This window comes from Scomber scombrus, chromosome 13, assembly GCF_963691925.1.
Source record: "Scomber scombrus chromosome 13, fScoSco1.1, whole genome shotgun sequence".
In the NCBI taxonomy this organism is placed as follows: domain Eukaryota; kingdom Metazoa; phylum Chordata; class Actinopteri; order Scombriformes; family Scombridae; genus Scomber; species Scomber scombrus.
The window spans coordinates 6,100,565-6,125,535 of NC_084982.1; the positions used below are offsets into that span (position 1 = coordinate 6,100,565).

Genomic DNA, 24,971 nt, shown 5'->3' on the forward strand with positions numbered 1-24,971 from the left:
AAACAAAGTACATTATATTCACTACATTGTTTTCTTTGGAAAATAGCTTGGAGCTGTTGAGCCTTTTACATTCATTTTACACAGTCCTGCATCTCTACATTTGAGTGGGCCCGACTTTGCCGACACTGCCTACAGACTTGACCGTAATGCTTTGTGATCGAAAGGCTGCGAGAGGGGAGCAGTGGCAACATGAGTAGGTGAGAGAGGACAAGCAGTCTCAATGTGGTCTTGCACTCTTGTAAACATTTCCTCCTCCCACACAAACAGGATTCTTCATCTCATTGCTGCATTGCAACAAAAGATGAGCTAAAGGGGATTCCTTTATTTCAAATCATGATTGAACATGAAAGCGGAGACTGGGTGCAGCTGATCCTGCTTACCTCTAGATACAAGAGTCCCAACGTCCTGTGTGTTTCCTCAACTGTCAGATTTCTTCCTTTCACAGTGAAGACACATGGCTGGAAGAGCTGGACGACACATGTCAAAATGTTGCGAACACTCACTGTCATACCTCTAACACTTCCAGCCCCTTAGTCCTCATTAGTAGACATTTAAAATATTACCAACTGTTTAAAGATTACTTATGGTATTAATTGATTTAACAGTGTGAAATTGTTCACTTGTTTTAATTGGGGATTCCCTTGTGGCTGAGAGGCTAAGGGGCCAACCATGAACTGCAGCATCCCTGGTTTGTGTCTGAGTGAGACCCTTTGCTCCATGCCATTTCCTATCTCTTCTTTCACTTCCTGTCATATCCATGTCTTAGCTGCCTGATAAAGGCGTAAAAATACCTACAAATATTTTTAAAACAATCTTTGCCCTCTTTCTCAGAAATGACTATGTGACAAAATGATTCACATTTTCTCCCATATTCTTCCCATCGGCAAAAATACCATTATTAATATTTTTGTATTTTTGTATTTTATTTTATCAAACGGTTTCTAAAATTTAACAGTGACACATGAAAGATTTGCTTATAAAGTGTGCTGATTTACAGAATCCTTGATTTATCACTAATCTCAACAAACTGCAACACGACAGCCGAATATAGCTCTTCTGTTTTAGTATTAATCATCTGCCTTCAATTAGAGCATCGAATCAGTGATGCTAAAGTGATACTTTGTTTTCTGTGAAAGCTGTCCAGTTTTAATCTCATCCTATCGCCTTGAGGTTCACTGACATCACTTCTGCTACATTATTGAAAAAAATCAAGCCAGATGAAGGAGGGCAGAGGGATGGGAGGGCAGAGAAGAACTCAACATGCATGTGTAATCCTTTTATTAGCAACTCTGGATTTATATTTGACATATAGCCATGGGAGATTTGATCTTGCATCATTATTTTGCGAGATGAAGCCAATAATAGCTGAAATGAGTACAAAGGCTTAGAGACGAATGTCAGAAAGAGGCAGTGGAAATGTCACTTTGAATCTCGTGGGAGCGCAGCATATTTCCAGGGTGAGGTCGGATGGTGGGCGGAGGGGGATGGGGCGAGGTGGGGGGCCCTGAAGCCCTCCATGTTTATGCAAAGACACATCCAGCCTCATTTTTATCAAACGAAGAAAAAGAAGCAATGCTTCCAAGTGTGCCTAAAGGACATTGTTATAGATACAAAGTTCAGAGTGGAGATATTGGGCTGAGTTGGCTGCAGAGACTGCAGACATATTTCGATAATGACTGGCCAATTAGAGTCTTTCTGAGAAGGAGCTGCTGCCTGGGACAAGTGAATCATCATTCTGAGCCTGTTATGGCCACACTGTGGTTTTCATGGGACACAGACGCAGAGAAAATAAAGAGGCACCAAAGAGGCCCACAGAGAAACATTCTGTTTACTGGGGCATATTAGTTTTTATGTCTTATTTGAAAACTACAAGTGGGGTGAGATGATTCTTTGTTATTTTTGTGGATCATAACTGAATTCCTTCAAAAGCTGCTTTAGTTTCAGGGGTCTTGGTATTGTGCCTGCTGGTCTGAGCTGTCATTATTAATTCTGCCTGTTTTTCCTGCTCTGACAAGTCAAAATTCAAAGGGTCTATTACCAAACCACATACACTCCAGCCCCTCAGGCACAACAGCACTAACATGATAGATTACAGTTCTGACATGCAGGCTAGGTATACCCCTCCTAGACCCCTGAGATCCTTAATCTGTGGTTTCCTAGACCAGAACTAAGAGATACAGTGATGCTGCTGTTTGTGTCATACGCCCACACATCTGGAAAAGCCTCCCAGAGGAGGTCAGGACATCAGACATGGTACATAGCTTCAAATACAACCTTAAAAATTAGGCTTGCTTTCATGAAGTTTGTGGTCCTCTACTTGTAACTGTTTATGGGCTCTTTGTGTTTTACTGTGTTTTATTTTCTGTTTTTAATTTGATCTGATTTCTTTTAAAGGTTGCCTTTCTTTTGTCTCCTGCGTTTTATCCTTTGGATTTTATTGATGAGAAGCACTTTGAGTTGCACGTATGTGAACTATGCTATACAAATAAAATGTTTCATTATTATTATTATATTATTATTATTATTATATTCTGCCAATATACAACAAAGTACTGTGCCAATAAACTGCATGAATAAATAATGATTTAATTTTTAAATCTGTATGTGGACTGATCACATTTACACATTATGTAATTACAATCACAAGGTCACACTCTGCCATAAGGACAGGCTACTGTTAAAATAGGTAATCAATCGAGCCAAACATACAAATATCACTGAGTGTCAGCTGGTTGATTATTTAGCTGATCATTAACCAGACTTGTGGGACTGATCAATTTCAAAAATGAATCCAGCTGCTCTGCGCACAGTAAAGATTTTGCATAAGCTTGTTGTAGCATTCTACTCTTACATCAGTTAATAATCACCAGGCTAAGCTAATATATCATAATAGTATATGCAATACTTATGCATTCAAATATTAAATGCAGCGAATGATTAAATACGCTTTACAAATGTCTGTTTTAACACTGCTTGGTTGGTCCACAGGCAAGAGGTGTACATATCTAGATCCCTGCTTCTGTTGGCTCTCAGAGGATTGTTACCTTGGGTAAGAGCATCTGCTGAATGAAACTGTAAATTGTAAACTGTAGTCATATAGGGCTACCACCCCAGCCAAGTCTCCATGGATGCTCTGAAGAGACCATATTACAACACTGATACATTAACTGTTATTATTGTTGTTATTATTATTATTATTATTACTATTACTCATAGAGTCTGGTGTCCTTTTGAATAATATAGGCTAATATATTCCATTGCAGTATGATATGAAGTGCTTAAACATTTGGCATTATATTGTCTACTCCTGTGTGCAGGCTGGTCCACAAATAAGTGACGAGGATTCCTGCCCTGCACCAGGACGTATTTAACACCAGTTCCAGTTACTGGCCAACAGTCCTGTTTGGCTTGTGCATCAGTGCCATTGATAAATGACATGTGAAAATCAAAACCCTGCCAGGACCCAGGGTTAATAGCAAGCTCTTCCCTTCCATCCAGCTACAGGCTGTGTGTGATGGGAAGGGCAAGTTCCTAATCACTTTTGTTAGATATCCAGGGATTGTCCTTAACACCTGGCTGCTAAAGAACTTCAGGATCTTTACAGATGTTATATATCCTCTCCAAGGGTACTTCATAGTGGGTGATGGTGGCTACCTGTATTAGCTATCCTGTTACCATCATCACCCTGTATAATGAGCCAGTGCAAGCGAGGGTACAGAGCAGGGTCAACCAGAACAGTGCCAAGGCCTGCTCAATAACCGAACATGCTTTTAGTATCTTGAAAAACCCACTGAAAGTTTTTATAAAGCCCAATCCATATTTGTTGACACATCTCTTATATCCACATGAAGAGTTTAAAGTTGAGATCCACACTTCGTAGGTGTTTTATATACTGTACATATGTTAACTCTGATTTAAATCAGGAAAACATTGCCCTTTAATCGATTATCTAACATTTTAGATTTGTCTAGCTTTGAACTGTATTTACAACTATAATCAAGGATTACCCCAAATAACTTAAAAAGGCATTAGGAAAATAAACTGTTATTTGGGCTCAACTTCCTTGTTTGCCTGGAAGTGCTCCTTGTCTTTTGCGCCACCTGTTTCCCAGCCAGTGAGGAGGAAGATGGGGATGAGGAAGAGGCACATGCAGAACCGGGGACCAGTAGTATCACACGACAGAGTGGCGAGCTGTCCAATCCTGCATGTTCCTGAAACCACCAGAAGGAGAAGAAGCAGAATAATGGGGCTTCTGGATCAGGAAGCAGTAAAACAAGAATCAATATTTTACAGCTGTTACTATGAGGTTCTGTTTTGGGATTTTTGTTTGTTGTTTTGTTTCTTACCTCATTCTGCGTTTTCTTCTCCTCCATTTATAGACAATTTGTCTTTAGGTTTGTTTTTTTTAATAAATCCAAGTACCTCTAGCCCACACCCCCAATCTCATTTCATTGATTGGACTCCTGGCTCCAATTAGCTTTCATTGATGTCATTAGCCTGGGGGTTCACATACTTTTTTCCAACCTACAAATAATGTTTGAATGATGTATTCAATGTGGACATCAGCAGCACAATGATTTGTGTGTAATTAGTCAAGAGGAAGCTTTGTGCCTTCTCTGTCCTCCCACAGAGAAGAACTTAACACCACCTTTCACACTCAGCCCTTTTTGGCAGAAAAGCACCAGGGTGTCCAGATATAACCTGTTTATTCTGCACCCAGAAACAATGTACAGTACATATACTGTCACTGTACTGGGGTGATTTTAAGGTACAGATGAATATACAGCAACTTTTGCCTAAATATATGTAAATAATCATTTGTAATCAGTGGTCTGAGTCTCCCTCTGTGGTTCACTTCAGGTAATACACTGATTTAGAAAGTGGTTTTGTTCTTTTAAAGAAGGAATGTTGTCTGTTGGTTCAGCTCAACATCAGCCAATGCAGCATGCATGCTAACCTCCCCTCTCCCATTTAAACCTGTATTTTTACTGGTAATTGAACAGAAACATAATGTACCATACCCTAACAGATGTCAATTAACACACATTCTCTATATACCCACACAGTTCTGACAGGTAATCACTTCAGATGCTTGTTTATTGCCCTGCAAAATCCCTATTTGAGACACACTGCCTGTCCATGACTTCTACAGCAGTTAGTTTACTTTATCTCCATTGGTACGGTAGCCTGCTAATGTCAATCTAACACTCCAGTCAGCTGAGACAGAACAGGCATTTCTAATATTTTTCAAGACCATTCTAATAACTAACTACTACCTATAAATATAAAAAAACATGTTAATATTATTTTGTCTTCAAAGTGTTGTGATTAAATGTGATTTTAATTGGACATGTGCTACATCACTGCTGTTTGATCCTGGTCATGAACCTTTGTTGCATGTCATACCGTTCACTCTACCTGTGAACCTGATTCAAAATACCTTGACTGGTTTAGATTTCCTGGTCCAGTTATCTCTTCCAGTATGCTAACAACTGGTCTCTTGGTGATCAATGTTTAGTGGGGTTCTAAGTGATGATTTGTGGTGACTACCTAATTATGTTTTGGTGAGTCAATACTCACAAAAGGGGAGAAGTGCAGGCTCAAGCGTCAAAGTTAAAGCCAGAAAATTCAGATATATCTTGGACTGTGCAGATCAGCAAAATACACAGACCATTTACAGCTATTTAAGTCATTGTGTTAATTCATTGTTGGATTCATTTTACATTTTAAGTTCTATTGTTGATATATCTCAATAATTGTAACATTAGAGAACATGGAAATTCATCTTTATCCACTACCAACAAAGGTCTGTGGGATGGTTGTGTGATCTGTTAATGTCTTTTGGAGACTGGAGGAGATGTTAGCAAAGAAAGGCAAAAGTCTGGTCTGAAATAACAGGAGCAGGAAAAGCGATACCATGTTTGCGTTGGCTGGTTTTCATGCTGTTGGGACATCCACTCCCGTTATGGTCATTTTTAAAGGCTAACATGTCAAAGGTGATTGGATTTGTGGAAGTCCAGGCCAGGCAGTAATCAGAGCTTCTGAAAATTGATGGATTAACTCACAGCTTTTTGTGGATTGGGGCCAAAGATTTATGGCTCAAAGAAGGAGGACTACAGGCTACATGTCCTCCTGCAGCCTTAAGGTTTTTGAACTCATGAGATAAAACATTATTCATATCAATAGCTTTCCTCCCCACGCCAGGCCTGCTTGTCTGCCAGCTGACAAGTCTCTGTTTAAAAGCCTTAAAGCACCATTAGCAGAGGAGGAGGCAGGAAGTTGTGCAAATGCAGGCAATAACAAAAAACCCAAGAAATGTTATTCCAGGACGACAAAGTAGGTGTGGTGGAGGATATCATTTTGGTGGTCCTGTTACACCCTTAGGAGCAATAACATGCATTACGACTTTACAGTATAAACAAGGCTGTTTGCAGTGTGCATCTATAAATAAGATGGCAGGCAGTTTAGACTTCTGTACAGTTTGCAGATGGGTCTGTGGAGCTCAGTTTATTGATGATTGGTTGCTCTGTGGTCACTGCAAGAAGTGATTTCTGGAAACTTGGTGGTGAGGAGATGGTCTGCTTTACGGGGAGGAATTCATTTGCATTTTCATTCAGCACATTTTTAATTTCTGAGCCTTGGTCACCTGAAAAAATATTGTAGGAAATCTAGTTATGAAGATGTTGTCCAGTATAGATAAGATGAGTTTAAAATCATTTTTTAATTAATACAAAATATTCAAGTTTATGAATTTTAATCACACTTAATCACTGTTTTTTAGTGTCAATTTAGTACATTATAACTACTGGATCAGATAAACTATATGGATGTGTGGATATACTTTAAATTAAACTGAATGATATGGAAAACTCTTTTTCTCAGGTTATTTGCATAAACTAGTGTCTGAAGTGAATTCTAACATGTTATTCACTGCAGGCCTGTAGTCAAGGACCTCCTGAGTTTAGCTGGACTTGATACACTAATATAACTGACATATATTAATTAAGCTCTGTCTGTGCACAGGTGAATTCACTTGTAAGTGTAACAGTGTACAGTTGAAGGAACCAATTACAAGTTGGATACCACTCCTGATGAATGGGGGGGGGAGCTCTGTTCTGATTGGTACAGTCTGAAAGTAGGTTGACCCTCAATCAAGCAGATTACGACCACCTGAATGATGAATGTGTGCTGTGTGATACCTGTTTGACGTTGACTATAGTTAAGACGTATGATAGATCGAAATTTTGCTCTATTAAATTTGTTGGACCTGTCAGTACAGTGTGCAGATCTTGTAATTTTTGCCTAGAAAGCAACATATCCACTGAAAAAATAACTGTGAGTTTAAGCCAAATAAAAATGTCTGGCTTTGTATCCAGAGGTTTTGTAAAGTAAAAGTCCAATATGCCTCCATTCTGTTTCTTATACATCTCTCAACAGTTCTTGCCTTTCATATCCTGACTGCGGAGACGTAAAATGCTTAAAATATGAAGTGGATTGCAACATGATATCCTGACATTTTTCTTAATAGAACTTTTGGGCTCACAGATTCTTTGCTTAGGAGTTCTTGATTTTTAAAAAAATCCAATAAACGGGAAGTCAAACAAGCATTTTATGATTATCCATTGATCTGAATGACGTGTGTATAATATCACTGACAGATTAACACAGGTCTCTTGTGTGAGGATGCCAGCTCATTATTCTGTTACAGCACATCTTCAGTAAAGGCTTTAGAAGAGTTTGCTTTGTGGTTTCTTTTGTCTTACAATATGCACAAGCCAGGGAGTGGAGAAAGGAAGGAGGCAGGGTGCAGTGAGAGAGAAAGGAATCTAAGTATATCATGACATACAGACGAGGACTGAGAAGGAGGAGGAAGAAACGAGGGAAGTGAAAAAATGAAAGGAGTAGGAAATGGACGTGCGGAGGATGAAACTGGGATTGAGACACATTAAGATCCATGACATTCTTCAAGAGCGTGCATATATGCAGACGGAGGGGATAATCATTTCTTCTCAACTCTGATGTCACTGTCTCTGTATGTCACCTCCTCACATTTTGTAATACATCTTAGATCCTCCCTTGGGATTCATGCCTGCTAAACCCTTTGGAGAAAAAATACAATTATTCTGTCAAAGAAAATATATCAAAAATGGTAGAAGGATATAATATTACACAAGGCAGAAGTAATGGACTAAAACAGGAGGGTTAGGATTGAAGGAGAGGAATGAGGAGACAAAAAAATCTCCTATTATGTCACTGAATTAGTCAGCAAGCATGCGAGCAGCCTGTTATTTGGAAAGAAGGTGAGGCTTCAGATAAAATTGACTTGAGGGGAGCTTTAACAAGGTCCCCTGGGAATGTCAAGTGTAAGAAAAATGTGTATGACAGCAACATTATGCAATGACCCAGCTGTTATGTGCACCTTTGGCCACTAGATGGCTGTAGCACACAGTGGGACCATACACATACAGCTTGCACATGACTTCCATGCTGATAAGGTGATATTTTCAGTGAGAAGAGGAGAGGCTCTCGCTGACCGGTGTAAGGAGTGAAAGGGACATGTTATGTTAAACATGGTTATCTCTGGATGAAGGCCAACATCCAGACAGCTTCCTCTGGTAAAGATCAGAGTTGGAGAGCATAGTTGGCTTTAAGTCAAATACTACACATACCACACCTCAGTAAAAACAGTCATTTATACTGAATTTAACTTTACTTTCATTGCAGAAAAGAGCAGAACAGTTTATTTATTAGTTGTTTTAATGTAAAGCTTCCTGAAACACGGAATGTAATGAAATGGGTTTGAGCAGACAACATCACTTTACGTCACTTAATTCAACTTTAACCACACTCCATTTGTGGCTGTTCCTCTTAAAAATTAAGATTTTGTGGGCGCAAGAGCAGACAGACTTGCAACTAATGTAGCCTAATAAATGTATCTGAGCAAATATGTTAGCAAAGAATTCCTATATCCAAGAAAGTCAGCGTTTAGAGTGAGCTGCATGTAAATGTGGTTGTAGGTTTGAAGTGCATACATGTAGTAGTGTTTTGCTTCTAATGGAGCACATACATTTCAGTTTGTCCCCATTGTATTTTTGTATCTTCAAGGTTACAGTGTATAGTAAGAACTATTGTTTCTGTTTTTTTGGCTAAAGTGGATTAATCACTTTAAAAGCCTTGATCAACTCCAGGGCAACTGAATAATCAATATTAGGTCTACTACCATCCTGAATGTTCCTCGAAGCATATATTTGTGTGACTGTTTTTATATTAGTTTTTATATTATGAATACAAATAACTGCACAGTGATGACATTTGCAGTCACACTCATGAATACATCACCTGTATTTCACCTAAAGGGCAAATGTTTTCCCCCCTTCTTCCGAAATGTCCAAGCAGGCGAGGATATCAGATATATCAAATTTATATTCTGTTGTCAAATCTACAGTGTTGCTGTTTACTCAGCAGTACATAGAGAAGAGCAGCAGCAGAGAAATGCTGTATGAGGCCACTGATGGTCCCTGTAAGGTGATTCAAAATGGTTTTGGTGAGTTTTCTTCGAGCGCCACCAAGTCACGTCAAAAATGTTTAATTACAGAGCCCAAAACAGCATATTTATCTCAGAGGGCTTGACAGTTTGTACAACATGGCAACTTTTACAGGCCACAGTGCCTAACCACTGCATGCTGCTGCACAGACACAAAAGAAGCAAAATGGGATGCCAAGAGAGGATGAAGCAGTAAGTTACAGGCAACACACACAATGCAGGAACACTTATGAAACAAGGTTATTTTTATACATAAGCAAGAAATATCAAAACCTAATGTTGAGATTGTCACAAAAAGTACACATTCATGCTCCTGCCAGGATGAACCCTCATTTAATTTCCCTCCATTAGCGCCACCATCTGGATGAATCATCTAGCACACAAGATCTTCTGTGATTCATGATTGGCATGAAAGTTACAAAGTCATAATGGGAATATTAACCCTATTCTGATGGGATAGTAATACCAATATTGCTGCTATTACTACTATTGGCGGTTTTATCCTTCAAATCAATTTATTATTATTTCTGTTTGACAATAATATAAATTCTTTAAAATCACAAGACACATAATGTCTTGCTAATAAAGGTCAATGGATTGAATTGAGAGGGAGCGAGAGAGAGAGAGAGGGAAAGGGAGAGAGAGAGAGAGAGCGACAGAGAGAGAGAGGGAGGGGAGGCACTGGGGGAGAGGGAGGGAGGTAGAGAGACCCTGGCGGACAGCAGCAGAGAGGTTGGACCGGGAACAATAGAGAGGAACGAAGCCAGCCCTGAACCACCAAACACCAACAAACCGAGAGGGGCGAGAGAAAGAAAGAAAGCCAGAGAGGGGGGATGGAGGGAGAGAGAGGTAAACGGAGAACATGTGAGGAATAAAGACGCGAGGATTTTCCGGACCGGAGGGCTTTATTTCTCTCTTTCTTTCTTTGTCGGTTGGATTGTATTGAACCGGATTCCGGTATGAACCCTGCAGAAGCGGCCGAGGAGGCGCCCAGCGACCCCGACACTGATGCCTTCTTCAAAACAGGTAGGAAGACGGAGAGGAGCGGCTGCAATATCAGCAAAAAAAAAAAAAAAAAAAAAGCATCATAACTGTGGCCAATGTCACCAAGAGCCGTCTGAACACGCACATGAAACCAAGTGAACATCAGCAGAAATGTGCAGAAAATCAGCAGAGATGTGCTGGAAATGACACAGGCTGTGGCAGATGGAAGCCAAACAAGGGATCCTTACAATTCAGCTCAAAATAACGTTAAATTCTGCTCTCAGTGTTAATATTTGATGTTTTTTTATATGGGTTTATAGTGTGTGTGTGTGTGTGTGTGTGTGTGTGTGTGTGTGTGTGTGTGTGTGTGTGTGTGTGTGTGTGTAATAGTGTGAGCTCATGTGTCTGATGCTGATGGTCTCTAGCTACAAAAGAAAGAAGAATCCCGGGGGAACCACATCAAATCAGCTGCTGGAAATCCGTTCAATATGCTGCTAAATGACGTTTTATGTAGTACTGTCCAAGCTTTAATCAGCATTGCAGACTGTGTGTGTGTGTGTGTGTGTGTGTGTGTGTGTGTGTGTGTGTGTGTGTGTGTGTGTGTGTGTGTCAGTCACTGTCTCTCAAATTGATCCATTTTTCATTTAGATTTTTTAAAAAAGCAGAGGGTCATTGATCATGGTGACAAAACTGACCTAAAAATGGTGTAAATGGAGTTAATATGGTTTGTTTAGTGAGAACTAATCAATGGAGACTATTGGTGTGTCAGGGTGACAAGATAGTATGTGTCTGACACTTCATACAAAACATAGGCATAATGGCTAAATACACAACTGGGGCTGCAACTGACAATTCTGTCATCATTGATCCATCTATAAACTGATTGGTTGTCTATCTTCAAATTGGGGTCTTCAAACTGCTTTTTTTTAGTCTTTCCAATGACCAAAGAATATGTCTTACTCACAGTACTATGAGATACAGAAGCAGCATCGCTTTGGAGGAGTGGAAACCAGATTATACTGATTGACTGAATAACTTATTTGAATTTTTTTCATTATTGATCAATCCAGCAATTATTCTCTTGAATGATCGATTCAGTGTGGCCCATAAAATGTCAGTAAATTGTGAAGGATGTCTACCCCAAGTTCCCAGAGCCCATCATTAGTCTTCAAAATGTCTAGCTTTGTCTAGCCAGCCCAAAAGCCAAATATAATTTCTGTTATTATTATAGATTAGTGTAAAAACGATAAAATACTCACATTTGCAAGAGCTGGAACCTGTGAATTTGCTCAAAGATTTGCTAAAACATTAAAAATGATAACAGATTAATTTTCTGCTGATCAACTAATTGATTAATTGACTAATTATTGCAGCTCTAGTTTTATTGACCATTGTGTCAGCACTTTTATTGCTATTTTGTATGTAGCTGTGTTGTATGAGTGTGTGTCAGTGTGTGTTGGATACTGACAAATTAGGATTAAATAATGGACATAAGCATGAATACAGAGATTTAGGGCTTTCTCAGGTTATATGAATTGGTGTGTGTGTGTGTGTGTGTGTGTGATTGACAGGGAGAGGGAGAAAGAGAGAAAAACAGTAATAAAATTTGTTTGATCAATATAGCAAACTGTTGAAATATTGGTGACATGTTTGATTGACCACACACCCACATTCACACACTCGCACACATACACACACAGTATGCAGCAGTGCTTGGAGAGGGACACACCCTGACTCTTTCTATCAGTGTAATGCCGTTCAATAACTTTATTATGAGCAATCCTGCCAAGGGAGTTTATTAAATCAAACACACACTCAAAAACACTCTATGAGACACTCCGTGTATTGTATAGAGTAACAGGGGTTCCATGTGTGATCTTCTGCTCTTCAGTTTTCCCATAATATTACATGACTGTCAGCTGGAACGCTTCCAGCAGATGGACGTGGAAATCCCGCTGGTTGACTCATCAGTACAAACAATGAGAAGCTGTGCTGAAAAAGGTCTGATTCATTGTCATAAAGCCAAAGGTACAACAATTGTGAGAGAAAAGATAACTGTGTCCCAGAGAGCACTGAAGGAAGAAACAACCAGTTATCAAGCTGAACAGTGTTGCTGTGCTGATGATGGATTTTGGGAATCAATCCAGACTTTGATTTTAGATAAATTCAACACGTATGGTCCAGTATGCTGCTCTTGTATCATTGGTCCAGGTGCTTTCTCCATAGCAAAATCCAATGAGGCTGATGGTATTAAAGAATTTCAATAGTGCCATGCAACAGAAGCAAACAGGGAAAAATAGTCCCAATTCTTCAATCTATAATCTGTGTAAAATAATGTCATGTGAGACGATGTACAGTATTTCTCAATGGCTGAGAAACAGCCCTACTGAAGGGAAATTCAGGCCTTTTTTGTCTGCTTGAGTGCACATATCTGCTCTGTACATCACTAGTCGTGTGTTTTCCTTTGAGAAATAAGTCAGAAACCAAAATTATTTGAATTGATGTTCCATCATCCGCTTGGGTAGCTGGACTCCTTATTTCGTACAGCAAATCAAATCTTGCACAAAAACAATAATGTCATGTTCAGAGCAGAAGGTCACACTAAGCCTGATAGCATCCTGCTACACAACACAAGAGACTCTGAACAACAACAACCCACATTAGCTTTCCTGTTAAACCGTCCTTCTTATCTATCTTACAAACATGAACATAGGTCTTGTGCTGCACCGTCGCTTGTTGAAAGAGCCCAAAACTAACTAGATACCTCATTAGCTGCTCAGCCGCCGCACATGAAACAGCATGATAACATACCTGCGAATGGCACTTCAGTCTGGTTAGATGCAGGTTTTTTGTACTGCAAAGAGGGATGATTTAATGTGATGTCGGTTGGGCTTTAAAGGTGGTAGAAAGGTGCATTCATGATCCATCAAATAGACTGAGAAAAAGGACATTCAGAAGTGGGTGTTCGTCAAACTGATGTTGGACGTTTTGGAATCCAGAGAGCTATCATATTCACCTCATCCTTTCCTCAGTGCCTGTGTTGTACTGTTTGTTTTGGAGGTTTGATTTCCTGACAAAATAGCTTGTTACCGCAGTGCTGAAAAGAAACACGAGGCTCCATAAAACGTTTTATCACACGTCTAAAGAAAGGATAATGGCTCCACACTTGGTGCGTGGTGAGACTTAAAACTCAGATCTCTCACAGCATACCCTCCTCTCCTTCCCCGATTCTAACGTGACAGGAAACAAGAAAGGGAAAAACTAGAGTTTTTGATTTTGTATCACAAATATTGTGCCTACAGCCTGGGTTCAGACATCAGCCACTGCCAGCATGGTGCCTTAATCAATAGTGTTTGCTTTGCCGTTTTCCTTGAGGTAGAGAAAACTATTCACATACAATAGCAAAAGTCATTATTTTTGTTGACAGATGCAATGCTGTACGGTGTTCTAAAGAGCTGTAAAGAACAAAACGGGGTAGCGCCCTACACTCTCATAAAATGTCTTTTATACAGAAAAACTGGAATGACTCTGGATCACTTCTTCATAACTTTAACCAATTCCACAGTATTGAGCATCTGCCAGTACTGATACATATTTGATAGCGTGCTAAGCTGTTAATAAGCCAGTCATACATCAGTTTGCATGTTCCTCAGATAAAATAAAATCCTCTTTACTCTTTTTAATCAACATTCAACCATTGCTGCCTTAATAGATTCCCTCTTGTGGAGCTCTGCTTCTTGCAAAGTTGAACCTGAGTCTCTCCAGAGTGCTGTCAGACTTACCAATGACATAGGGTGCATGTTTTGGCTCCATGCTGACTTTTCTTCTTGATGGTTCTTGTTTGTGCTGCGTTGTCATATTCCTTTAAATGAAACTGCTGCGAATGTTTAATCGAATTTGTGGGACTGGAGGTTTCAAGCACTGATTCAAAACTGATGTTGCACATGTTGCATTCTATTGTCTTACTCTTGACTTCCTTCATAATGACATAATATAATGTCACAGTAACTTTTATTGCTTTTAATGGTAATAAATGTTCTGTTTCTAGTACGATTCAGCAATTTGAACTTTAATCTGAAAAAAGACTAGACACACTGCACAATACATATAAAGACTATCGCCAACCGTCAGAAAGGAGAGCATGTTCAATGACAGGACAGTACTATGGATGGTTGGTCTATGTTTAGCGCATAAATACATGACAAGAAGTTTGGTATAAGATAAAGTCCATTCAGCGTATACATGATTTGCATGTGTTTGTATACCAAAGCAAAAGCAGAACTCCCTCAAGAACACACTTGTACCTTGCTAGTTAATGCTGGGATTTGTGCAGAAAAGGTGAAAAAAATGGACTTTGGACACTTGATTTGGATACGACGGTAGAGGAGACACAAGGACACTAAACTCTACAGGGAATGACAGAGGAGAGAGACGTTCACAACAGTGAGGTGAACTTCAGATGAGCAGTGGTTCTGCACTGAAACCTGATCAACTGGATTACTAAATAACTCCCAATTCAACATTTTTAAAATAAAACTCATCAGAGCTAGAACCAGTTTAACAATTGAAATGTGTGTCACCATTTTAACAGGCTGACAACTGATGATAAAGCAGTTTTCTTTGTTTCCAAAATGTATATATGAGCTTGAAAAGCTTCCAATTCACTTTTATTCATTTTGCATTAAATGTAGATTGTTTGGTGATGCTTCCTTTCACTGCATGTATCTGAGGCACTTTGTGTGTCTTGACAAAGCAAAGGTTGTCTAATTGAGTTTTGTGTCTATGGGCAACGACAGTAACAGAGTGAAGATGAAATACTAAATGCAAATTAGCCTCTTTTCTCATCTTAAGAAATCAGAAGCATAGAAATGACAAAAAGAGCAGAAGAAGAGTCAGAATACATACTAGTGCACATCCTCTGCCAGGCTGCAGTCTGAAAACATAGTCACAGAGGAAAGTGCAGGCGGCACGGCAGCTCCATGTTATGTTAATCAGTGGTTTATAAATAGGTTCCGAAATGATCAGACAGAAACAGGAAGTGACACACATGCATTCATACCTACACACATGCAATCAGCGTTCAACGTCTTGTTTAGAATGTTTATCACGCAACTGACGCCAGCTGTCTGTCAATAGCTGCTGTTGTTGCTACGCTACCGGGATAATCGTAAAGCATCACTTTTTGATTATTAAAATAACAGGCGTTAATAAATAGAAGTTAGTGATGTCATACTGGTCGGTGTTGTTGGGAACAGGTGAAGCACAGCAACTCCTCACCCAGGCATGCTGGGAGATTAAGACTGCCTTCACACCAAGTGTCTTCATGGCTGGAAGCGGAAGCCAAAGTGCCAGAATGTCAGTACTGCCAGCTTTCTCCTAGATGCTGCCTCTGATGAATCTTCTCCATACAATCCATTCCAAAAGGCCTGTTTCTTGAAATGCAAAGTTAAAAAAGAGTTAAGTTAAGAGCTTCTCAATGTTACTGGCGTTAATGGCATAATCTCAAGAGACTGAATCCCAGTGTGTGTTTATATTCCAGCAGTGAGGTGCGAAGCGAGCGCTCGCTGTGTGCATGAACAGGTGATTAGAGTGAATTTTCTCTGCTAATCTGCTGAATGCCATGAGTAATGTCTGTAGCCATGGCAATTTTCAGCACAGACATAAGATGGTGGCTTCGTCGCTTCTGCTCAGGGTGAAGTTTTCCAGCCTGGCAATTTCAGTAAGACGACTGCAGTCGAACTGCAGGCGATAATAAGGCGGGTTTTTGGTTTGCAGCGAACTACGAACTGATTGAAGCCATTCCACAGTTCAGACTGCAAAATGTCAGCATGCCATCTGATGTTGCCATGTGCAAGCTGTAGCTGTAATGTAAATAGAATCTACCTGTAAGTTTAAGGTTGTCACTTTGGGTGTAGAAAGTTGCTGGCAGTCTTAACTTTACCGTGTGAATGGATCAGGATTTGGTACTGGAATAGAAATAGCTGCAGTGTGATGTATTTCCCATCAACAGAGCTGCCTGAGGATTTCACTTTGAGCAGAAACCTTATTTCAACCTCAAAGCTTCAGTACGCTTCAAACGAAGTGCCTGTCAGGTCGTCTACCGGCATCAGACGGGGGAATTGGGAGGAGGTTACATTCAATGAATGTAAGGCAGGATTTGAACTTCTCCCAAGGTCTCTCTCGGTGATTTTTCCTGTCTGAAGATGTGTTGAGACAGAAAGCAAAACTTTGCTTTTTTTTTTGCTGCTGGACATGATGCCTGTGTTGATTTGCTTCAAACAACCATTATACCAACTGTTCAGATGATAGCTGTAAGCTAGCTGGTAAAGGATGCAACAACTGTGTGCATGCAGTATGTTTGTGTTCAGCTCAGTCTCTGACTGTTCTCAGAACTCACCCGGTTCCCCAGTTCCTTCTGTCATCTCTCCCTTTTCTGCTCGTCTCTGTACGTCCATACAGCAGATTCGTAAAGCCCCAGGATAAGCACAAATTCATTGCTCAGGTTGAAACATTTTGAACCCAGAACACATGGTAACACAACATGAATGCCTTCGAGGAGAGATGTGCAAAAGCATGGATTGTTATCCATATTTGCACTATTTTTCATGTAGACAGAAGATGTGCAAAAGACGCAGAGTTCTTGGAAAGAATTCAGAGGCAGTGAAATGTAGCCAGGAGGAGGCAACTGCATGATGGTAAACTTTTGGTCCCTCCTTTGATTTTTGCCATTTAGAGTATGTATAAACACGGTGGTTGCATGACATGATAGGTCATACTAAGTAGTCAATTTAAAGCATACTGAATTATCCATGACGACCTAATTTTATGACAAACCTCAATTCACTCTCACAAAAGACCGCATCTAACCCTGATGGGCCCTATTTCATCATGATAAAACCTCAAATGTAACATAAATAAACCTATTTTTTTCCTAAAAACAAACATAATTTGACCATTTCACCTTTAGTCCTTCTATCTCAAGTTAGTTTCTCTTCTGAAGGAAAGAAATGAACAATTCAAGGTGTTGACATCAGAATTTTTTTTTTTTTTTTTTTAAATCAGCTGAGCTGGATTTTAAACCCAGTTGTTAGGGTATGGGCACGTGTGTTTGTGTTGGCAGGACATCTAAGAGCAATTTTGGCCTGTGAATGGAAGTGGCTAAGCTTATGTGTATGACTGTGTGTTTGAGTGCTTTGTGAACAGACACATTACATGGATGAATGACCTGTAATCCATTCATTCACTCAGATTCAGGCATTGCTTCCTCCAGGCTTAGAGCAGATTAACCTGCAATATAAACACTCAAAATCAGACAGTGGGAGGAAAATACAGTCTGGATAAATTGTCATAATGATGTTAGACAGTCTAATGTCTAATCAGATGTGTCAATTAAAATTACTGAGTTTACGCAGACGGATTAACGCTAATGATAAAGACTGTTGTTTAAATACACCCTAATGAGTCACACTCACACTAATCACACTCAGTAACACCACTCGGACTAATGCTAATCCACCAGTATTGCCACCACTTACACTGATACATCTGATCATGTGCTGCTTTGAATACATATTAACTGACTTAATTCACTACATTCAAGATCTTCTGTCCTCACTGTGTGTAGATGCACAATTAAGCAGCGAGCTAAATATACAACAAGGATTGAAAACAGGAGTTTTTACTGGATGCAGAACAAATTCAGTGATTGCAAATCAGAAACAGATGAAATACCGTAAATAGTTAGGCACACTAAGAGTACTGTAAAAACAAAATAGAAACAAGAAAACTGGATACACAAACTGTCAGATTAGATATGTCGTTGTATCCCAAGTGAAAGCAAAACATTAGGTTAATATAGAAAGTATTACATTGTAAACAACCAAGTAAATGTATGCATATGGTCCAGAATAGTAAAAGTAAAAAGGGCAAAATATATAGGCTACTCAATAAAATAAGACGGTTACTTAAAATGTAGCGTTAAATGGTAAAAAATGTACCAAAACCATCATGAGGTGTCAAGCTGCTTTGACGTCTCTACTCCAACCTTGTTTGGATTTTGAAGTGATGAATGATCACCCAGTGACCAAAGCTGTTTTTTTAGAAAAATATGCTCTTGGTATCATTTTCCTCCTCTTTATTTCTCCTTTTTTATTCATTCATTACATCCAACCAATGCAGCAGTAAAAAGTGTTAAATACAAAGAACAACAGGAAATCTCTTGTTGGTTCTGTGGTGTTGACATTTCTAATCTGAAGGCTGCAGTGCACCATAGGAGCATCAAATGAGGCGTGTCAGTTATCACTTTGAGTGTGTTTGGGCCTTTAGCAACCAATGGGTATCAAAGGCAATCCCCATAGTGGATATTTAAGTGTTTTTGACATCCATCACTCGTCTCTCTCACAGATACACAGCCATTAGATTAAAATGTATCTGTAGACACACAGTTCTACAACATACATAGTATTTCTTTTCTACTACAAGTCTTTTTGTGTGTGTGTGGAGCGCATAGTTAAGGACAATTTCCGTCAAAATCTCAGTTTAAATCATTCATATTTCCCACTTGTTATTTGTTGCGAATTAAATCTATAATGACTGATCTGATAAAGTCCCACAGTTTCGACATGGGTGGGTGGGGGAAGTAAAATCCATTAATCAATAAATGATAAATGAATGAGAGCAATGCAGTTCTCTCTCAGTGTATAATCCTCATGGAGCTTAGACAACTAGTGTAGGGGCTAGTTTGGTCAACACTGAGCTTACTGCAGAAAAAAAAGAATATCTTAAAAAACAGTCACAAAATAGCTATAAGAATGGGATCACCTACAGATAATCAGGTGAGATAATCAGAGAACATCTGAAGGACCCCATACTGAGCCCACAAACATCAGGTCTGGTTGGGTTCTTCTTTGATTCCCTCAGACATACATTTTTTCAGGGTGGGTGCATTCATTTTATTTATATATTTTTTTCTCCAGAACATGACACGTTTGCGTATGCTGTTTGCCGTCTGCCGTCCATCAAATAACAGAAAATAACAAAAGTAAAACTTGAATGTGACAGAATTCTTTGGCTGATGTTCCAGCTCCCATCTATAAATAATGAACCAACAAAAACAGAATCTATCACATAGCGCTGAGACGGCTGTCACTAAATCTCGTGTAACTGAAGCTAGTTCTCGAACAAGGCGAGCCTGGTATGCAATCTAAAGTTTCCACATCTATACAGCGCTACTTCCATTACATGCTGCATTCAAATAGTTTTCATTCAGTTCCTGGTGCCTTTATTCATCCAGGCCATTAACAGTCAACTGTAAACCATCATGTCATGCATGCAGTTCACAGCAGGGACATAGCAGTACCATCTGTGAATATTGTGTTATTAAAATGTAATTTCTCAAAGCAGCTTTGGTATGGAGCTAATCCTCACACTTATACGATTTGTCAGTTAACAGAATGTACATGGGGGTTTTGAGTCTGGTGAACATACTGTCAGTAGTAGCATAATGTAATTTCTTATAGTACAACTACTAGTAGTAGCAGTAGCAATGATAGTCATCTCTGTTTGTTCAGCCAAGGAGGATGTTTATATGCACATTATTATCACAGTTATTCAGTTAAGCCTGGATAAGCCCTTATCCTAGTTTTGATATTTATTTTATATTGTAGTACATGGATTTGCTCTTAACAGTTTGGTACAGGATGTTGAAACAAAACTTAATTTGATTCTGTACAACTTACAAACTAACATCTACTTAGCTGAAAGTGGACATATGCACATTTACAAGTCTATATTTTAAATCTGGGACTCTACTGAAATATCTTAAAACAGGGTTAGGGTTATCTAAAAACTCCTTATTTACCTTATATTGACACTTTATGCAGCCTTTTAGTTCAGCCTCTGTCTGAAACTGTCCGTTTTAGCTCCTGTCTCTTTAAGTCCCTCCCACTGAGCCAGCTCTGGTCTGATTTGTCAGCTCCTGGAAGCTGCTCCAGAGGCTATGGAAACAGATCATGTAGTAAACTATACTAGCAGGATTTCACTACTTTTTCAAGTTCTTTACTTGAAATGTCAAGTCAAATGCATCTGTACATGTTGAAGCCTGAATCTGATCTGAAAAATGAGATTGTAAAATACAAAATTATTGGCAAGGTAGAAAAAAGTGTCTCAAATGAAGTGTTCAGAGCAGGTTGAAGCCCTGGTTTTTGACTACCAGGGTCAATTTCTACATACACTGACCTCAAGTTTTGGAAGTTTGACCATGTTTAACACTGACATTCCACATCATAACAATATAGAAATAACAGAAAATCACAATATGTCCACTTTAATACTGTCTAGTTAGGTTCACGTCTTGTTCATGTAGCAACATAAATTCTAAAGGTTGTTCCAAACAGACAACTTTGGCAGTGGGACAGTTGGACCACTAGTCTGGTTAGCCCCTGGATGTACAACTCAAAATCAGGGCTGGAAGAGCCTCAAAAATCTATCAAAAAATTGATATATTGTTTGGAAGCGTTATGGGTTCCCAGTAACCAACAGAGACATTCGACAAAGTGAGGAACAAATGAAATCTGTGTGCCATATGACTGAATACGGAAACAATCAAACACGCCACATCATTTATGACAACCACTAAAATTTGTTTCCTACAGGATGCGTTGCGGTTTTACAGAAGGGGGAAGCAGGGGGGGGTAGTATGGCAGGACTGTGTGGCAGTATCCACTTGCGGTACCTCAATTTTTAGAGAGAGCTAGATGTTTCCCAATGCTTCCAGTCCTTATGCTAAGCTAAGCTAACTGTCTCCAGGCTCCAGCTTCATGTTGAACAGACTGAGAGTGGTATAGAGCTTCCTGTCCATCTATTTCTCAGTTCAATTACATGTCAAAGGTCATATTATGATAATTATGAATATGCTGCACTAAATTTACAGTATGAATTGTTGAAGTGTTCTGTTCCTTTAAATGAGGCCTTAGTCCTTAGTCATGGTGAGGATACTTGGGGGGAGGAGCTACACATCTATTATTGACGAATGTGTTAGTGTGTGTGTGTGTGTGTGTGTGTGTGTGTGTGTGTCTGTGTGTGTGTCTGTGTGTGTGTCTGTGTGTGGGTGTGTGTGTCTGTGTATGTGTCTGTGTGTGTGTATGTGTCTGTGTGTGTGTGTGTGTGTGTGTGTGTGTGTGTGTGTGTGTGTGTGTCTCTGTGTGTGTGTGTGTGTGTGTGTGTGTGTGTGAGAGACAGAGAGAGAGAGCGAGAGAGACATAGACAGAGAGGGTCTCTCACCCCTGCTGTCATCACAAACAATAAGATGCTGCTGCTGAGGAGAGAGACAGGGATACCCTCGTTCCCTCCCTTTCGCGCTCTCTTTGTCTCTCACACACCCAGTGTCAAGAACAGTGGCAGATGGGTGTGAAGAATGAAGTGTGTGTGTGTGTGTGTGTGTGTGTGTGTGTGTGTGTGTGTGTGTGTGTGTGTGTGTGTGTGTGTGTGTGTGTGTGTTGGGGTGACAGACAGGAACAGAGAGAAGGAGAGAAGGGCATCTTAAGTGGATTAGTCCTTATTACCCACCAGGGGACAAACCAGAGAGAGAGAGAGAAAGAGAAGGAGAGAAGGGGCGTTAAATAGATAAATACAAAGAAAGGATTTCCTCTTCTCCTCCTCCTCCTCCTCCTCTCCTTCTTTTTGTCTCCTCCCTCCTTAAAAGCTTTCTTTGGACAGCTGCAGCCATATGGTGTGTCCGTGTGTGCGTGTGTTAGTGTAATGAGCATCCGTTTTGACTATCATTGATCACAAAGACATTTTACAGACATGTATGTGAGTATGTGTGTTACTGATTAGTGGAGCTAGCTAATCGACTTGGATGTTATTAACAGTGGGCAGGTGTTTGCCTTTTGTCTTTGTCTGTTTGTGAGACAGACAGAAAGCTTTTATCCTGATTGACAGAGCAACACAGAGCATCAAAAGCCACAGATCCTCAGTTAAATGAAGTGGAAATAAATAATTCAATTTATTTAAAATATTACTCTTATTATTTTTTTTAAAGCATTATAACAAGTGAAGAATGTTTATTTCTATAGCCTAACATTACTGATTGTGTCAGAAGGCGTTACAATTGATATTACACACTGTATGACCCCCTCTAACCTCACACCAAACAACCTATAATATAAAGGGAGACAGAATGATAGTATTAAGCAAATGAATTGCATACATGATAACATGTAATTTCCACTGCCTTTAAAAAACAAAACACACACATTCAAACTTTTAGCATTGATTGGTTAAAATCCTTTTTTATTTCATGCAGTATTCATAAATACTAATAATATATTAAAGGATGTTTCACACAAAATGCTAAAATAAAATGAGACCACAATTTTGGCATATTAAGTACCACATTAACTGTAATTGCTAGATAGTGTCTTCAGGAATGGTTCCTACTGTGTCAGTGGGGAAACCTCCAATTTCTCTGTCGAAATAACATCAGTAATATCATCTGTGTCTTTGTAGAGATATTTAAATATTTTGACATTATTACAAAAACCATGGGGCCACTGAGATCTTCTGAATGATTAGATTCAACATGTTTTCACAGTCACACTGAGGATTGTCTGAACAATGCACTAAATGCCATAAACCCAAAAAACTCATAAAGTTGGAACAATACAATAAAAGTAATAACTATCTGGCTCCATCCTCATTTCCCAAATCTGCAGTAGCTGATAAAGACGACAGGAAGTGATACATCCAAACCTCGGGCTTTAAACCATCCCCTCTACCACAATCTTTATCTGCTGTCTGTGTAGACGCGTTGTAGTTTTTGTTGTTTTTCAAATCCTGTGAAGTAGATTTAATGTTTGCCAGTGAATGATGAATGAATAATAATCAGTGTTTCATATTTTTATAGGACTGGTTTGCTGCCTTTCGGTTTGGCCATTATCATTGATTTAAATATATGTAAAGCAGGTGTACCAGAGCCCTGCACACAGCACAATTGGCAAAAACTGAAAGTAAAACAGGTCATAATTGTTTATAACTCGTGGAGAGCGTATTTGTATATGGATACTTGATGGGTTTTAGGTTTTATGTTAACAGGTTGGTTCTAGCAATGATTTAGAGATTCTGGCAATTGTTGGGTATCTGGTTGGTTCAGCGAGTGTAAGGAGGGTTTATGTTTGGAAAAATGAAGCTTTTAGTAGTAGAAAGACAGTTATTATTCTGATTGATTTTTCTGATATTTAAACTACCGGTTTTGCCCCTTTGCTGTCATTGCTACTTCACGCCTCCACCACCGTTCTACCACTAATGTCAAGGCTCCTTGAAACTGCTTCAGTCCACTTGAATAAATTGATCTAATTGATGTGTTTGTATTGAATAAAGCATCTGCAATCTTCCTCACTTGTGGTATCTTTCCAGATATAACTGGATCTGTACAGGACTGCGCTCCGATTGGTCCGTTGTGATCCATATTTTAGTTCAAATGACCCTCACAGAAAATGCATAATGAGAAGCGGCAGGTTTCATCTTAAGGTCCCCTGAGAGGCTCAGCTCAAGATAACTGCCCAATCAGAATAGAGTTCTCCCCGTTACCCAGGCATCCCCGTGGTCCGTCCTCGGCCAATCGAAGCCTGAGCAGGGCTGTCAGAAAAACACACAAACACAGTCACACACACTCACTCTTAATGGGGCTTCCTTAGAGATCACCAGCATACTTGACCCTAAGTAATTACTCAAGACCACTCATTTGAGTGTGTGTGTGTGTGTGTGTGTGTGTGTGTGTGTGTCTGTGTGTGTGTGTGTGTGTGTGTGTGCGCGTGTGTGTGTGTGTGTGTGTGTGTGTGTGTGTGTGTGTGTGTGTGTGTGTGTGTGTGTGTGTGTGTCAGAGAGAGTGTGTGAGATACAGAGAGAGAGAAATGGCTCCCCTGGGACTGGCTGAACTGTCAGAGAGCAGATAAGAATCCTGAGAGAGAGTCAGTCAGACCTGTGCACCATTTTATTGAGCTTTCTTCATCTCTTATTGATCTCTTTGTCTCGCCCCCCTTTAAGCCGAACAATATCACGTTGACTGGTTTTATGTTTGCTATATTTTATCTCTGAAGCGATTTGTCAGTTAATTGACTAGCTGATGGAAAGGAAATGACAATTTATTGCTTTCAGGTTCTCCAACGTGAGGGTTCACTGCTTTTCTCTGATTCATGTAATTGTAGATTAAAACTGGCTTTTTGTCACATTTGTCCAAAATATGCAAACATTAAGCAGCCTGTGACAACACTGTGCAACTTTGATGGGCATTTGTGTGGTGCTTGTGTCTTGTATTAGACACACTCATTGAGACATTTATTTGATTGGGAAAAGAAGCTGTGCGTGACTTGATAATAACAGCAAGTGTTCATTGCAATCCTGCCATAGGTTCCTTGTTGAGATGAGAAAAGAGATGTTGGCCAGA

At 39.6% G+C, this 24,971-nt stretch overlaps 1 protein-coding gene across 1 annotated transcript in view; it reads left to right on the forward strand.

The window, feature by feature from the left end:
- The first annotated feature begins 10,491 nt into the window (after positions 1 to 10,491).
- LOC133992960 (kalirin-like) overlaps positions 10,492 to 24,971 on the forward strand; it is a 139,287-nt gene continuing 124,807 nt past the window's right edge. The window contains 1 exon segment of the mRNA XM_062431769.1: positions 10,492 to 10,570. Within this exon segment, the coding sequence (XP_062287753.1) occupies positions 10,504 to 10,570 (67 nt within the window). The 5' untranslated portion in view covers positions 10,492 to 10,503.